Below are 18983 nucleotides of genomic sequence, written 5' to 3'. Positions count from 1 at the left end.
ATCGACAAGTCCTTTTGTTGCTATAACACAAGCCACCAGAGCATCAGGTGCCAGTTCCATAAGGCCTGTAAGTACGAGCGAGAGGTCCGATAAAATGATTTAAGACTCAGTTCGCACGTTCGTAATGGCCCTGTCTGAATTGGTTAAACGGATGAACCGTAAAAAGTAAGAGACAGACATACTTTGGCATTTATAACATTAGTAGTGAACGGATTTTATTAATAAAATTGTCACTATCAACAAATAAGCCAAGAAAATTTCATCACTTATGTACAGGTAAACATTCAATAGGTAGAATTATTGTGTGTGTCAAGGTGCTAGGTACGGTAGGTGACGGCAGCACATTATGTCATACACTCTCCTATGTTTGGACGGCAATTTAGGCGTTAAGTGCCTATTCAAACTGACGAAGGTCGCATGCATCCGGAATTCTCTATGAATACCGTAACTTGAACTAGTAAAAGTGAATTAATGTTTATCAATAACTTTGTCAATCACTTTCGGATTCGTCCGTACAATTCGTGCTCGTATACCAATATTATCGAAACAAAATGTTACATATCAGTTATTAATTATTATACTTGTTACCAATGCCTAGGTACCTCACAATAGGAAATCTACAACGTACCACTAAAATATGTGGTGGGTACTCAGTAACTATACCAAACTATGGACGTTATAATATTATATGGTATGTTTTTTGAGAATTGTAAGCTAACCCATTTTTCAATATTTTCATTATCCTAGGATATCTTGTTTAAATATTAGGAATATTTAAAAAATTTGAATGTTAAGATTTTATGAACGTTGCCAATGAACAAAAATTCACATTCAATGTATTAAACCAAAACAATATTATTATAATATAACTAGCTGACCCGGCGAACTTCGTACCACCTAACAGTCGATTCTTTTTCAGGCAATTTTTTAAATTTTTCTCGCCGTAAGAACCATCCTCGTACTTCAAGGAATATTATAAAAAAGAATTAGCGAAATCGGTTCAGGTTCTCGAGATTTGCGATCAGCAACACATTCAGCGATTCATTTTTATAATATATATATAGAGAAGAAAGATAGAGATTAGGTTTTTCACACATTACTGTAGAGCCAACGAGAGATTGCGTTTTTGACGTTTCGTTGTCAGATATCAAAGTAATGGTGCGAGAGGCTTGCGAGAGGGCACACAATATTATTTTGTATGCATTTGTATGTAACCGACAGATATCAAAAATGCAATCTCTTCTTGGCTTTTTAAAATCTCTTTAAAACATCGATATAAATGACAAGATACAGTCAATCGAACAAAATTTTTCACGGTTTTGGAACCAAATAAATCAGCGCCACCTCTTAGATACTAATGAACGACCCGTTTGAAATCCAGACGTCACTGAGGTTGCATTGGGACTAAAGCACCACTGAGTCGGTGCCATTTTGTTTGTTCAATAGCCCTATCCATACGAAGTAATAAATATTAGTCAATGCTTTAAAATAATAATATGTGTGATAGAGGCGTGCCAAAAAGACAACGACTAGAGACGAGGCTATTTCGAGTTTCAACATCTGTTATTGAATTTTTGACATCACTTTGACACTATGATTAAATCAACTGCACATCAAGTTCCATTATCACTTTGACCGTCAATACATTTCAAGTATTGATTTCGTAATTAGCAAATTCTCTGTGATTTATCATATTTGGATGCTAGTTTATTATATTATAAGTACTTATTAAAAAAAATCAATAAATATTTATATTTATAGATTTTTTTTAATAAGTACCTACTTATAATTATAATACTTATTATATTCTCAATCTTTTAAAAAGATAAAAAAACTGAATTATTTAAATATATGCCTTAATAAAATTTATGGCTAGTGCTCTTTCAGTTCGAAGTTTCTGCCAGAATCTCAAATGAGATTTGACCACTCACGACCACATGAATAATTCCCTACCGAGCCGTCGTATTTCTAGCTTTCATACTCTCTATTCGCCTCAAAACTAATAAATACATAATATAATTAAATATTACTCTTACATTTCAAATGCTAAATAAATCATTACAAACCGCGGGCGCCCTTTAATCGCGTAAAAAAAATGCAAACTAACTTCTTTAGTAATAAGAACATAATAAGTAAAATAAAACTGGCGTAATGTTGGTACCTACCTGTAAACTGGTTGATATATTAAGACCTATTTAGTTTAGCATTGATATTTTAGACATACATTTAATGCAAAATTTTAGGCTTTTAATACACCGGGCTTCTCCATTGATAACTTTCTTTTTTGAAGTTGGTAAATTATTTACCTACTCATAATAATTGTAGTACGTGCTCAGATCGTCATAAAGTGCACTGATATTGCACAATTATAATATTGAACATATTTATTAAAGTTTGTTTATATTAATTACTCATTGATCCGTCCAGGCGTTCTTTATTAGAGGTCAATCATACTAAAACACTTATTACGTAACACTATATTTGAATATCTAAGAACAAAGTCACGCTTTTATTCAATCTATATAATATACATAAGATCAATATGATATAATCAGTCATTCAGTCATAAATCAAATCAAATCAAATCAAATCAAACCAACGATCTGCATGTATTATTTACAATAAATCAAAGTATGCTCTATTCAAGTCAATTTTTATAAGCTCTTTAGAATCATTATTGTGTATATTACTTATGGCCTAAGAACCAGAGCGTGCCAGACCTTCCTAATTTTATAAAAGCTGAAATTATCTATGTGTGTACCCAACACTGGGAGGAACGTTTTTTTGGATGTTTGTTTGGATCATGGTGGCTTTGGGAGATAACAGGTAATAAATGTGTAAAAAAATCTCACGTCAAAGTATTAAGACTAATTTTTTTATTTTTTCTTCAGAATAATATTAGAAATCACGTCATGTATTGCCAGACACTTAGTATGGTGGCAACCACTTTTGACCACTTGACACCTTTAAAGTTAAAAAAAATATTAACGTTTAAGAGTGTCTGGCAGGGTTTCCCGCGACACCAAGTGTCTGGCAATGCATGACGTGATTTCTAATAGATACTACTCCGAAGAAAATATGTTCAGAATTAGACTTTATACCTTGACGTAAGATTTTAATTTTTACCTGTTATCTCTCAAAGCTACCATGATCAAAACAAACATCCAAAAAATGTTCCTCTCATTGTTGGGGATAATACACAGAGAAACTTTCAGCTTTTATAAAATAAGGAAGGTCCGGCACGCGCTGGCGCTCTCTCTATTAGTTATAATATAGTTTTAAACTGATTTTTGACTCATTGATTGAAGCATAGGTACCTATAATCCGTGACCGGTTGAGATGGCAATCGGGGTATGAGGCGGGGGGACGCCCCACACACCCGCACGTCACACGCGCTCGACCGCACCGGGTTAGCACGGGGGCTGAGCGGGTATGCGGGGCGCGCCCTCCCCGATTGCCATCTCGACCTGTCGCAGACTATACTTACTCTTTTTGCATGGTAGGGTAGGTACCTACTTCATTCTTCAAATAATAGAGGGTTTAGCTTTAGCCTATTAAATCCTTCTCGCCCCTACCTAGATATTACACATGTTTGTTGTCAGCAAATTAGATTCCTCCGCACCCGTTATAATATTGACAATTATGTACCTAAGTTTGTAATGTAATAAGCATGTGTTGAGACATCTTCGAGACTTCGAGGTTGACTAGACTATTCGTATTGTAGACAACAGTTGGCATGTTATTTCTACACAAATCGCAGTAAAAGGTAGTCGTATTAAGCACTTAAATGTTCAGTTTATAATAGTCGTTTAGGCAATTAGATACGTGTAATTTTACATAATCCCCATGAAAATGTAGTTGTAAAAATGTAACCTATATCAGTGAGAATTATGTTTAATAAATTTTACTATTTTATTATTCACATTTTCTAGAATTTTTTTACATTTCCTAGGAAATGCCTTACTATTACTAATGTTATAAATGCGAAATAGTGTCTGTCTGTCTACAAGCTTTTCACGCTCTATACGATTACCAAATCGATTTGATAAAATTTGGTGGTTACAGAGTTAGCTTACGACCCGGGGACGGACATAGAATATTTCCACGGGATTTGTAAAAAAATCTTTATCCACGCGAATGAAGTTGTGGGCGTCATCTAGATTAAATAATTTAGTCTCTCGTAGGCGAGGCTCATTATGTTACGAAATTATAATTTTCTATTTAATTAATAGTGATAATTGAATGTGTATATTTCTTAATATCAGATACCTATTTATCTAATTTTTATCTTTGTCATTAGGATTAGGATTTCTAAGTCCATACCTACTAATAATATTATGATTACGAAAGTATGTTTCTGTCTGTCTGACTTTCACGACCCATCTATTTAACCGATTTTGACAAAAGGTACCTACAGGAATATCCTGAACCCAAAATGTAGTAAGTAAGTAGGCTTTTTTATCCTGTTTTAAAATTTATTATATTTTCGAAAACCTAAATTTACGCGGACCATGGGGCCGATTCTCTAGTACACAATCTTTAAACTAAACTAAATTAACAGGTCTAAATCTAATGCTATCCTTTTCCGCAAGCAACATTATGAAAGGGATAGCAATAGATTTAGACGTGCCATTTTAGTTTAGTTTAGAGATTGTGTACAATGGAATTAGCCACTATGTCGCGGGCATCATTTAGAAATAGATAAACAATCCAAATTTCATAACAACCAGACTGCGAGCTAAGAATCGCCGTGAGAATTGGAAAGATTGCCTAATCAAAGATCGCGAAACTTTTTTACGCGAAATAGATCGAACTAGGAGAGACGCAGATCGATAGGAAATAGATACTTATAACAATAAATCATTTTATGTAATAATATAATAGAATGTTCAACTTAAAAGTTTCGTGTCATTATCTACCAGATCAACCTACCTATATAGCGAAATCTTTTGTAAAAATGTTGGTACTGTCATCATTGTTAACTGTTACTGTAAACTGATATAAATCATAATAAAAGTGTTGTAATTTTATATAACCGGGATAGACAGTGCCATCATAGTTACATTTTTTAGGTGTGTTTAATTTTATAAAAAAAATGGTATAACCATTTTTTATTTAAGTATTTAATTGTATTTGAAAGATATAAAGTTACAGTTAATTATTACAAGAAGTATGAAATAAGATTAGTAGGTAGGTTAGAAGAAAAGTATAGCTAATGAAAAGTTTTCGCAGATGAACTTATTTAAAGAAAAAAGCTCGCGTGGGAAAATTAAAATATGTCATGCAAGTAGGAATAAAAAAATATAAAACGTAAAAGGCTTTCTTTACGCTAAAAGGTAGGGAAGATCTGAAAGTATAATCATACATTATGTAGCAAATTGGTGGAGATACTTATAAAACTTTACCGTTATTTAAATAATCTGAAAATAAGCGTAAAGAAAGGAAATATTTTTATTTATTCATTTCAACACATTGTTAGGAAATGTTGATTTTAACAAACTAATTACAACAATTCTGACAACTCGAATGATGCATGCATGAAAATGTTTCAACTTTCAATAGGATCCTATCATTAGATCTACCAGACAACCTTTGTTACGTAGTAGGATCAGTTCTGTATTGGAGTAGTAACAAAGTTTATACATTTTGTTCGTGCAAATATTTACATTTCAGTTTGATTAGTTTTCGTTGTGTAAGGCAGTGGTCCGACCGCCGACGATGAACGAGAAACGAGTAGAACTAAAAACTTTAAACGAATTGGCGAGCAGCGGGAAGCGAGTGTGTAGTTTCGATAGTTTTGTCGCCGGGCTATAAGCGAGTGTGCAAGTGCGACGAGCGATTACTCGCGCCATTCGCCCGCGGTCGCTCAGTCCTGTGCAAGCGCGCGTTACACGTGTTCAAGCGAGCGAGCATCGCTGAACGAATATCGCTGAGCGAGTTTATTTTGAAATCTCATCACTCAGCGACAAAACTAGTAAAGCGAGTCGTCGCCGGCTGTGTGAACAGTCAGAGAGCAACTTTTGATATATGCATCTCTTTCGTTTACACTGAATGTACATTTATTGTGCGTTTCTTGAGAGACAAAATCGCCGATAGACGTTTTCTCGCCGGCGCGGCGGTCGGACCACTGCCTAATATTGCGAGTACGAATGTGGCTATAATAAAATTATTATAGTCCGTGATTATAGAAATAGGTACTTTGTCAAAACAGGTGCTACATTTTCCGTTACATTACTACCGGAATAATTTTTTCCAAGTGGCTTTGATAATAAGGCCCTTTAAAAGGAAAGTTTCTACTCAAAATTTTAGCAGCGAAGTAATAGCGTCTATCGACTTAGCATTCCATTACGTTCCTATCATATTTAGGGCCGATTTTTTAATAGCTGAATAACTTTTATTTTGACGAATTGACAGTTTTCGTATCGGGAATCCTGGGCAATCTATCAAAACTTCAAATTTATTCGTCAGTAAAAGTTTTTCTGGGGATTGAAAAATGATTCCTTATATAAAAAATGGTAGGTAGGTCATTAGGTAGGTAGGTACATTACGGACCCTCTGTGTCGTTTATTATTTCAAATTGTATCTTTCAGATTATATTTTGTAGGTAGCGTCGGTATCTTTTCATAAAATAATTTCATATAAACCTGATACACTTCTTTCTTCTAATACCTTACGTGTGCTTACGCCACATGTTGGGCGAACAGTATTCGGGCCAGCGTTGGGGCCAGCGTGTGGAGCCGGCGATAGTCGCAAAAGATGGAGCCGCGGTGGTCCAACCAATTATGTTGTGGTCACAGAAAAGATCATTAATTCACTATAAGACTCTTTTCTTCGAATCGGATTTTAGTGGTTATGTCATCATCAAAAACAATATTATGAATAAAGTTTATACTATTCCGATTCTATTAATTGTAAATTTAAATTAGGTAAGTCTCAAATTATTGGACATAGAATCCTGTTCGGAAGGATTACAATTTTATGTTTTTAATTGACTTAAAATCAGAAGGAAGTTATCAATTCAACGATAATTCAACGCGTATTGTTTTGGTATTTTATTGGCATTGTTACTCCGTAACTCCGTCAAATATGAACCGATTTCAAGATTTTTAGGGTTCCGTACCTCAAAAGGAAAAAAGGGACCCTTATAGGAAAAACTTCGTTGTCTGTCTGTGTGTCCGTTTGTCGTGTCTGTCAAAAAAAGTCCTGTTGACCTAGAATTATGAAATTTGGCAGGTAGGTAGGTCTCATAGCACAAGTAAAGGGTAAATCCAAAAACCGTGAATTTGTGGTTACATCACAAAAAAAAATTAAAATGTGTTCATGAACAATATAATAATAGTGTTTTCAAATTTCTAAGTAAGATACTATACGAAGTGGGGTATCATATTATGTATATAAGGGCTTTACCGTACATTCTAAAAATATATTTATTTATTTTTATGCATAACAGTTTTTGATTTATCGTGTAAAATGTAGAAAAAAATACCCGAGTACGGAACTCTCGGAGCGCGAGTCTGACTCGTACTTGACTGGTTTTTTTTATCAATTAAAAGGACGAATCGTCGCCTCCAACGTAATGGAACTGCTACTGGCATTGCTGCGGTTATCACCTTGTTGTGACGCGAGCGAGAACGATGTTGCGTTAGGTTAGCCGTTAGTCCTACTTTACGAAAAATGAAAAAAGGCACTTTACGAAAAATGAAAAAAGGCACTTTACGAAAAATGAAAAAAGGCACTTTACGAAAAATGTGTCAAAAGATGAGCTCGGAAATTATTATATTTCTATATACTAAAATTTAGATTCAGAAGGCATAGGACCGTGGCGTTTGGAAGTCCCTACAAGAGACCTATGTCCAGCAGTGGACGTCTATCGGTTGATAATAATGATGGTGATGATGATACTTACTCAAATGTATCAAATATTTAACTTATTTTGTTTTCTAATTCATAATTTTAATGCTTTATTTGAAAGGCCCTATTCTTACTAGTCATCACTTAAATATTGAAGCTCCGCCTGTCAAACGTGAGCCGGTCGTATCCTCAACCTTTAAAGTAATCTAATCAAATCTAAGTATGCCGTTCGTTAGCTATGTCTCATTCAACCCATACTTACAACCGGATCGATCACTTTGTATCGACTGTAGTGTACAAAAATAGAGATGATTCAATTCGAAAATATGACTCGATCCCAATCGATATTATATTATTATCATTATTTTTTAAATTGTTAAATATTTCAAAATGTTTTGATTTATTTATTATTATGAAGGTGTCAATTATTGAGGATGCTCTCTATTTCTAGAAATGTAACTTTGGAATTTTTTTTTTTTTTTTTTTTAAATAATTATTAAAAGGTCGTTAACTTTAAAAAAGAAGAATATCACTCATGTTAAAATATGTAAATATTTCTATTTTTCTCTGCAACTATCAGGGTGAAATAGTGCATGCATCGGGATTCGGGTTGGATTGAACTGTTGACATTTTTGATCGCTTCTCGGCCGTTGAGCTTTTGATACTTCTGACGTTCTAAATTTTATAGAAATAATGTTGTTAAAAATACACAGGTTTCTAAGGATGTGTAGATATTAGTTAGCTGTATCTCTTAAGCTTTGGGAATTCAGCATAATTTTAGAACAACCTAATGTCAATGATTCGAGAGGTGTATTCTAGTACTAACACAATAATTTCTTAGTTCATTTGTACCTATTTAATATTTCTAACCTAACCTAGAACATTGGCTGAATATGAAGCAACTGCCACTCTTCAATTAACTTTAAAACTTAAAAACACTAGTTAATAAGCTATTGTTAACGCTATGAGAATAAGATATTTCATAACAATCTACATAATTTAATGTTAAGTAGAATGCAGAGGCATTCGCAACTTATCAATATATAGGGAAAAAATATTAATATTTATGTGTCGCTTATTCGAAAGTCGGTTAGGTAATGGCAATTTAAAACCATGCCCATATTAATAATATTTACTATTGTAATGTAACTTAAATGATACTGTCCCGGACTGTTAAGCTTATCGGAATCTTAATTGTGATGTTATTACCCGTATTTTCCATTGTCAAGATCAGTTATGGAAGATTTTACTTTTGTTCCACCCACCGAATCTGCCTCTTTGATGAAATGATTGACAGTACAATGGGCAAACTTAACACGAGGCTCGACAACTGTCACGTTCGGTCGGACATACAGACAAACCAGACGGAGTCATTGCCCTGTTATGTTCATCTTCCTTGCATCATTTACACTCATAACAGGTTGTAATATTAATATAGGGTCGATAAGAGAGATCAAACATTGCACAATGCATTACATTATTATTTTAGTAGGTTTTGATGTTTATAGTTGTCATGATAACTTATACTTCGAAATTAATTTTAAAAAATTGAACCATTACGTAATAGACTCTTTTGTCTTTATGTATAAAAAGGCAGGCATTTCTAATAAATGCAACCTTAAAAAGAAACATTAGAAAACTGACGCTTAGGTCGGTATACATACCTAATTATCATGTTAACTTTGTATCTACTTGTCTAACCCACTTCTAACCTAACATAGTTAACTCTTTTATTTAATATGCACGACTGATGTGTTAAGAATTAAGTCTTCCATTGTCCATCAGAACCATACTACAACACATTAATCATGCTTATTTTTGAAAAACAAAAGTTTAATTGACGGACATCAGCTAAAAGTAACTATTATGTTAACTATGCCCTCTTACTAAAAAGGTCTAACCTAATAATAATTTATTTAAATTTAGATTGAGAAATTTATTTATTGCGAAATAACTAAATACAAAATAATAGGTGGTACAATAGTTTCAAGACATACCTATTTTATGGTACTAGTTGACCCATTCCGGCATCGCACGGGTGGGTTTACCTATTCCTACATGTAAATCTTAGGGTGAAAACAGCGCGAAATGTTTCGTGTAAATATACACACTGCATGCATAGGTCGGAACTTGCCCTGACGCACTAGCCGTACGTCTCGATAGAATACTCACAATGCAAAATTTCCTCCCGAAATATTCGGAACATGGACACAGGAATATTATGAACCTTAACTAATACTAAGAATTCATTAACTTATTACTAAGAATTCATTTTATTCTGTGGTTCTGAATGATAATTCAGTATGGAATATCGAATTGCACTGAGAAGTTAATCGAACCTGTTACTAAGTCCTGTCTTAAGCCGAATTGGTAAAATAGAGTTACGGCTTTAGACTACGAATACACTTCTAGATTGATCTGAAAAGCCGAAGTTTTGAGGATTACCGGAATTTTGGTATTGGACTATAACATAATAATATATACTTAGATATTTTATTGAGGCTTCTGTTATCACGGTCCAGCCAGAAAGTACACCTAAGTAAGTATCTATTATCTACATCTTAGTTACAACTTACAACTTAGTAACACTAACAACCTAGCAATGAATCAGACTTCGTAACAGAATTGATTATGTGGACTAGACTAGGTAATCGGTTAACGGATATTATTTTCTTCTTTACAGAAACCACGTATATGAATAGGTACCTATTACCATTGAGTTACATTGCATGTACCTAGAACTATTATGATATTGTTAGTTTGTATGTTACTTTTCGTTCGTACGGTTATTCACTATTGTCTTGGAGTCATTGATATCTTTTTTTAGTCAGCCAATTGTACCATTTTTTATTCTACGAATATTAGTATAAAGCATTTTTTCTTTTCTTACCGTAGGTAGACGGATAGATAATGACTTACGGCGGTTACGCACTCATCCGATCCGAGTCCGTGGAAAAAAAACGTACTGAATTGAGAACCACCCCCTTTTTGGAAGTCGGTTAAAATACGTTCCGAAGTTGTCATAGATCTATTTGTATGGTAGCTTATGACATAATATTATGATATAGATATTTTTTATATTCATATTGTCACCTTAAAGAACACAAGAACAAAGTGTCTTCCAATAAGGTATCTTAACTATAAACTAAGCTAAGTCAATGGACAGATTCTTAGGTATAAGTACGTTTATAAGTTTAGGTTAATATAATATTGCTTATTAGCCACTTTCATAGGCTAGATTGTAATGGTAGTAAAGTACTGGTGACAGTGCTTTACGACAAAAAAAAAAAAAAAAAATATATATTGTCACGGATTCGGATCGGATCATAGAGATAGGATCGGATAAGTGCGTGATGGCAAAAAAAATACAAAACATAAAATGTTGTGTTCGAAATATATTTTTATGGTTCATTCACGATATTGTGTATCAATGTCATTAAAAAGGTTTTACTTTGTAACATTAAAGATAAAGAGATTTTCGTTTTTCTTGCATATTGAGATAAAAATTATTGATTTCGATTGCCACAACTGGAGGTGATATTGATAAGCAAATGTAAATTGTGTTAAAATGAACTCCTTGCAGAAAGCGTAGGATGTAATTACGCCTAAAATCAATGATATTAGAACCTAAAATGGTATCGGTCCAATTTAAATACTTCGGATGTGGTTTATAACGGTCAAAATTAAATTGCCATTCAGAAGTCATTCAACTTAAGATTTATCTCTATAATATATAAATATATAATTTCTACCTGTGTCCATAGTAGACTTTGAAAACATCCAACCGATTTGCCCCAAACAAGTTTCATTAGAAAGGCAATAATATGAAGATGGTTTAAGAGTTTTTTTTAAAGTTTTCTTAGCGTTACTACTACGCTAAGAAAACTTTAAAAAAACTCTGTGCTACTGCACACGCCGAGTACTTATCTGCTAGTATTACATAAGTACTTAGGTAGTTATAAATGCGAAATTGTGTTTGTCTATTTGTCTGCTAGCTTTAAGTGCGTGCCAGACCTTCGTTATTTTATAAAAGCTGTAAGTTTCTCGGACAATACGCAGAGAAATTTTCAGCTTTTATAAAATAACGAAGGTCTGGCATGCCCTGTCTCTTTGTCCATTAGGTAATATAAGTGGCGTAAGTTGTGATGAAATAAATGCATTTTATGAATGATTTTAAACAATATACCAATAGTGAAAAATCATTAGGTACTATTAAATGGCAAAATATTGAGCTTACCTACACTTAAATTAAGCATGTCTGTAAGTATATTGGAAATATTTTCGTGTTTTTATGTAAAAACCGGCTACACTAGTGTCGCTAATATCTAGTTTGTCCGACTAGTTTGGGGCTCTCATCGCGCTAACGCTTACCTAGTGTCAAATTACATACCTATTATGAGCTCATGAGGAAAGCATTCGTAGATTCCAATTCTAAGATACTTCAATTGGGGACTGAATTAGGCCGGAAACTTCCGGAAAGTTATTAAACAGGAGTTTAAACATTTTTATAAATGGATGGGCGAGAATATAATAATAATTAAAACAATAATAGTTTTATTATGGGTGGGTCAGAAACTAGTTGGCCGATAGCCGGTTTTGTATTCAAATATTTTAATGAATTACTTTAAAACCATACATACCAGGCAACAAAGTATTGTGTCAGTATAATGAATGATTTTAAAACAATATAATGCATGTTTCAAGCATGATTAAAATTTAAGTAATAATTTTAAGCTGTTAGTTAATTAATACACAAAGGTAACTACTTAAACAAATAAAAATCTCAAAATATAATAAGCAAAAAAATTTAAAGTCGAATGAATAAAATATTACATTGCGAACAGATAAAATGAATGAATAAATATATACTTATAGCTATTCAGCGCGGGAATGCTGCCTGCATAATGGGCACCCTACCTAGGGCTCAAAATTTTGATAAGTATTTTAATTCTTAGTTTTAGTTATATTAATTTAATGATATTTTTAACCGACTTCAAAAAAAGGAGGAGGTTCTCAATTCGTCGGAATCTTTTTTTTTTAAGTATAGTTTTACTTAATAAATTATATAATATATACTTTTATTGTATTTGTACACCGCAAATAATTTGTACTTACAGAAAAAAAAACATAAAAATCAATACAAAGTTATAGGTAAAGACAGGTACAATAATTAATCTGAGTACAATATTATACAATTCACAAGATAAAAAAATAGATTATTAAGATATTCAATATAGTAACCTCTTGACCTATGAACAATCACAATTATTCAAATTGTTTAATATCTATCGTCTTTTGAAAATTAACTCAATGTGTTCGAATATTAACTATATGGAATTTATAATTTAATTTACAATAATTTAATACTAAAATAATATTAATCATGTTCAAGTCACTTCAAGGAGATATTTGATTATTAACTTCCTAAAATATATTTATTTACGTAGGTACCGTTTTATTTAAATCCATCGATCACATCGAAATTCTTAAGTGTGGAAGTGTCCAATTAAAGAAAAATATACTTATTTGAATGGTAAGCAAAGATAATAAAACTCCAGATAGGCAAAGCTCATACCTACCTACCCCATATTTCAAAAATACTTTTATAAAAAAAAGTGAGGACAAATTCGTACATGCTTGTATGTGTGGGAAACGTCATACGCGTAGCGATCTATTACGCGACAGGTCGAAATGGCAATCGGGGCGAGGACGCCCTGCACACCCGCTCAGCCCCCGCGCTAAGCTGGTGCGTGATAGCGCGAGTGACGTACGGGTGTGCGCCTCATATCTCGATTACCATCTCGACCTCTCGCGAACTATAGATAAATACATAGATTTTGAAGCGAAACCACGAAACTAACGCACCGTTTGCTAGCTATGAGCGAGTTTCAAAAAATGGAGGCCCGTAACCAGAGTTGAGTATAGCGGCACTGATTTTAATTTAATATACTACTTACTGGACAAATATCTCGTATGTAGGTACATTTCGCCATCACTTCGTATGGACTAGGTGAAAAATCGCATGTAAAAGTTGAATAATTTGATAATTTGCAATAATATGGTGCTTCTCAAGTTTTTAACAAAAAAATCTTAATGTAAGTAATGGTATACTATGGCTACACACGACTTAATCTGAGAGAAGACCAGTTCTCAGTAGTGAGCCGGCGTTGGGCGATCATGATGATGATGATGATGAATGGCAGTGGATAGAATATAGTTGTACTTATAACGCATACTGTGATAGCTTGTAACAAGTTGAACATAATATCATGTTACCATAAGATTGTACATTGTCTTGTGTTAATGTCTCAACTTTTGGCGTTCTAAATAAATAATAGTAGCTAATAGCTGTGCTTATAGGTAAAATTCGAAGGTTCAATAACATACAACTACTTAGGTAGGTATAGCGCATAATGAATTCCTACCTTTTTTATGTGCAATTTTATTATTCGATGCTTTTCAGAATACATCCTGTGAAAACCAATAGACAAAGTTTAAAGGCTATAAATGTCACCCAAAGTGGCTATTAAACAAAACACGGCATCTACCTATTAGCTGATTTAAAAACATATTGCTAAATTTTTGTATTTTTTTCTACCTGAAAACAAGACCCGGCTTTGATTTGAAATAATTTCCACCTTTTTTAATTGGCTCAGGAAAAACAGTTTTAGTCCAAACAAACCTAAAGCTTGAAGTTAGATGAAACTTGCGTTTTTATAGGTGAAGCTAAAAATATGTGTTGAGTGTAAATTATCATAATATTTAAATTAGCTTTTAATATTAAAAGCACAACCGTTATTAAATAGGGTGCTTTATGCCACTTTACTAGTTGTATTGTACTCATAGGCAAAAAGTTCTAAGACCTACGACTGAATCTGAAGAATCCATAGAATTATCTAATAATGTGACTTACCTATGTGTTTATCAATTTAATTTTTAAACAAAGCATCGTAGCAATGCATCAATAACCTCATAAAAGATGTTATTACGTATTTTCTCAAGAGTCCTTTTACAAAAAAATAATAAATTGTCAAATTATGCTAACGCGATGCCACTATGTCCGAAGTATGCGGGTGAGATAGCAGGCGACATGGTCATTGTTAACATTCCTTATGATGGTGTCTACACAGAAAGGCCACACCCTAACGGTCTTATTACTAAGCGAGCAACATCAAAGACGTTTTAATGATCATATTGTATCCACTGATCTATCTATCTGCAACATCAGGTCACAGCACCGACCTCTACTAATACAAGTAGGTACGCTGGACCTGCAATTGCCAACCTATTTTTGAAGTAACTTGATTTTGGCCATTTTGGCACTGGTAGCAGCAGTGAGTGTCATTTGAGCGTACTCGGAACTAAATGTTAGCTATACATCTGTCAACATTTGGCACAAAGTGTGTTATAAAGTAGCCAATGTTACTCCTTGGTTAATTCTCTACTTGTCTGTGAAAGTCCCGTCAAAATAGGTTTAGCCGTTCCAAAGATTAGCCCGTTCAAACAGACACAAAAAAATTAAAAACATTTGATTCAGTTATGGTACAGTTCAAATAACCATACTTGAAGCTTAATATGAGGTAGTTATTTCGAAATTACAGACACACACTTCCATTTTATTCATTTGGTATAGAAATATAGATACATAGTATAATAAGTAGATGGTACTGGAAATAAGTAAATATTAAGAAGAACTTACTTTTATTTTGCCTACGTCCGCGTCTTAAGGACAAGCACGAGAAGAAATTTCCCGAGATAGAGATAATTAATTAATTATTCAAGTTATTTTCGGACGTTCTTCTTATGTATACATGTTTTTTTTTCATATATTATAAGGAGCTTGTGGGTTGGCTTGATTTATTATATGGGCGGTGTATGCGGAGTTTGCATATCTCTTACTTTATTGCAGCTTACAAAAACACCTACAGACGTAATGTTTTATTTAAAAAAACTCACCATGTTTCCAAGAAATGGTGATATTATCGTTATTTTAGTTTTTATAAGGACATTGAAGTGAAAACCTTCTTCAGAGTCGTTGGGCGATTTTAGGATGGGTAAAAAGACGTCAAGGTCGCGTACTCGACATGCTAATGTTTGAGTCTCGATAGCTCAACGGTTAAAGGAGCGGACTGAAAACCGAAAGGTCGCCGGTTCAAATCCCACACGTTCCACTATAGTCGTACCTACTCCTAGCACAAACTGTACGCTTAATTGGAGGGGAAAGGGGAATATTAATCAGCAATCAACTTGGCTAATATTCTTTAAAAAAATATGTTACTATCGGCACTGCTTCGAGTGCCGATAGTTGTAAAAAATAAGATAAGTAAGGTAATGTTAAAGAAATTTTATTTAAGTGACTATACCTACGATATTAACGAGTAATTGAAACAAAAAAAAACCGCTGTTACCTATTTCATAGTTTTAAGTTTTCAACCCTGTCGGCAGTGACTGCCAACATTTTTTTAAATCTAATTTGTGAATAATTATTAATTATAAAATTGCTTTCTTTACTTTTCAAGATCTTTCTTTCTTCTCTTTCCAAAGTTTTCTCATAATTTTAACATGATAATTGATGATTGTTACGCGCTTAATTACAATCTAAGGTATACAATGTTTAAATCCCGCGCCGCCCGCCCTACAACCGCTAATACCGCCGCTAACTCCAGAGCACGCCACCGCTGCCGCCGCGCGCCGCCGCCGCGCCGCGCCGGATCGAAGCAGCTGCGGTTTTACATATTTGCATAGATGCCGTCAGCGTCGCGTGAGAAGGTAGAATTTCCAAAAAATCTTGAAACATGTGTTTTTAAACTTTTAGCCGATAATTCAAATACCAGTTTTCATTGAAAAATATCACAATTTCATTCAACCTTTCAACCCCTATATTTTAACCTCTTACAGGTCAATTTTCAATAATCTTGAAATACACCTATTTGGTGATTACACCTAGATTGTTGAAACTACTACACATATAGTACGCGACCGGTTGAAATGGCTATCGGGGGGTGAACGCCCCCCCCCCCCCCCCCGCCTCATACCCCGATTGCCATCTCGACCTGTCACGGACTATACCTATTTCTTTTACCGAAAGCCCAAAATATCAACTTTCATGAATGCATCTTGAAAAATGAATGAATGTACAATGATGAACTTTTTCTTTCATTTCCAAAAATCTATTTTTAGTAAGTAGTTACCTACTCATAAAAGGAATCTCCTGTCTTTCTCCAAAACTCTAGCAGTCTAAGCTGTGCGTTAATAGATTTCCCTTATTATCTCGTGACTATTAAAAAATTCCGGCTTATTTCTTCGCTATACATTATCAATTGATATTGTATAATTCCTCTGAGGAAAACTTCAACATTCTAGATAGTAAGCGAGCCAGGACTTCTTTTTATACCTATGTATTGATAAGACGTCAGCTTACGTTCTGCAAAGCCGGCGGTCCCATCTTTACCTATGTCTTTTAGTCTTTCACACATGACAATTTTTTGTACAAGTATAATGTATAAACGCATGAACTGAGTAAGCTACCGATGTGTATATGACTCAGACATCATTAATATCTTGGGAAAAGGTCAAGGCTGAGTTAGAAAATACCACATTTTTACATCGAGGAGTCTCCGATCATCACATATCGTTTTATTTATGGAAATATTTAGTTAATTAATGATAGATAAATAAGAACTTTATACGATAAAATATTTATGTACCTTGTTCCCCATAGCGAATAATTTATTAACCCTCAAATAATATTTATCTCATACTTATGCACAAAATATTAATATTATCCATGTTATTTGAATTACCGAAAATCTTTATTTTACTCAGGTTACCTAAACATACATTTAAGAAAATATTGATTGTTTTCAGCAACTAAGAAAGTCTGAAAGAGCTTGAAATTGAAGCTCTGTCTTCACCCTTTAGGTACCTACTTATGATATAGAACTTTTAGTTATGCTTTTTAGTTATGCTTGTTTAAATATTTCAGGCTTACAGCACTATTGTTTGTATTATATAATAATATATGTGCATGAGCTTTTTCTCGCAATTTCACCCGCGCGACATAATTTATAGCCTAGATATAGCACTTAGAGATAATATTATAGTGAAAGAATACCAGTACCAGAGAGTACCAGTGAAAGAATAATTCTCAGAATCAAATCATTAGTTTCTGAGAAAACTCCCTAAATACAAACTGACAAATATTACCTCTTTATAATATTTGTATAGAGAAATTGACATTTATTTGAAATAATGAAATTGTTCTTATAATAATTTAATCCCTATTAATAATATTATAATTATAGTAATTGAACTCATTGAGACTTACCAAGAGATAAAATATAATTCCCGGCGCCATGGCACGGGATGGCCAATGGCCTCACCGCGTAGAAGTCCCGCTCCAGTTATCACACTGTAAAGCCTATATACACAGCCGAGCTAAGCTGTGATTGTGCTAAAAATCGCTAACATGCCCCGCTCGCCGGCGAACCTCTTTTAATACTAAATTGTGCAAACTCGAAGATGCGCCTCTTATATTACCTCTTACGTTAACGTCGAATACCGCAACATATTTGGCATATAGGTGTTATTGTCCATGTGTGGGTGTATTTCGGCGACGAAACCTGCGTGTGCGACGGTGACAAGAGGACATATTATTTTCTATGTGTGTGTCTAACGCTATCAGTGTCCTTATTTTTTCTATCAAAAGCTAGTCTTAACTCTTGTTAACAATAACCATTAATTTTTATTTATTTGACTTTTATTTAGATTAAGTGAATCAATTGAATATAAATCGTAGGGTAGGTTAGGTATTTATTACTTAGAGAAAGTAACTTTTTTTCTAGTTTTGAGCTAGTAAATTATAATATTATTTTAACTAAAACACAATAAAGAGCTATGTTCTAATATAATATGAGGCCAAGATGGGACCGTCTCCTTTAATACTTTAAGTACCTATGTAAAAAGTAATTATAAATAATAAAATAAGTATAACACCTACATTATTTTTTAGAAAATTAATAGCTTAAATTGCAACTGTGAGCTAAGACCTAATCCTATAAGTATCTCGGCGCATACTTTATCGATTACGTAAATAAGCTTGTGATAATTGTTTTATTCTTCGCATCCGTAAT

General features: G+C 33.5%; 1 protein-coding gene across 3 annotated transcripts in view; it reads right to left on the bottom strand.

The window, feature by feature from the left end:
- Window positions 1-18340, bottom strand: part of LOC117982537 (collagen alpha-2(IV) chain-like) — a 60904-nt gene extending 42564 nt beyond the window's left edge. For all 3 annotated transcript variants that reach the window (XM_069498874.1, XM_069498875.1, XM_069498876.1), the window contains exon 1: window positions 18179-18340. In XM_069498874.1, the coding sequence (XP_069354975.1) occupies window positions 18179-18208 (30 nt within the window). In that variant the 5' untranslated portion in view covers window positions 18209-18340. The remainder of the gene's footprint in view (window positions 1-18178) is intronic.
- Window positions 18341-18983: the final 643 nt, after the last annotated feature.

This window comes from Maniola hyperantus, chromosome 5 (genome assembly GCF_902806685.2).
Source record: "Maniola hyperantus chromosome 5, iAphHyp1.2, whole genome shotgun sequence".
NCBI lineage: Eukaryota > Metazoa > Arthropoda > Insecta > Lepidoptera > Nymphalidae > Maniola > Maniola hyperantus.
The sequence above is the reverse complement of the archived record's forward strand: the minus strand, read 5'-3'. Positions and strand labels throughout refer to the sequence as shown.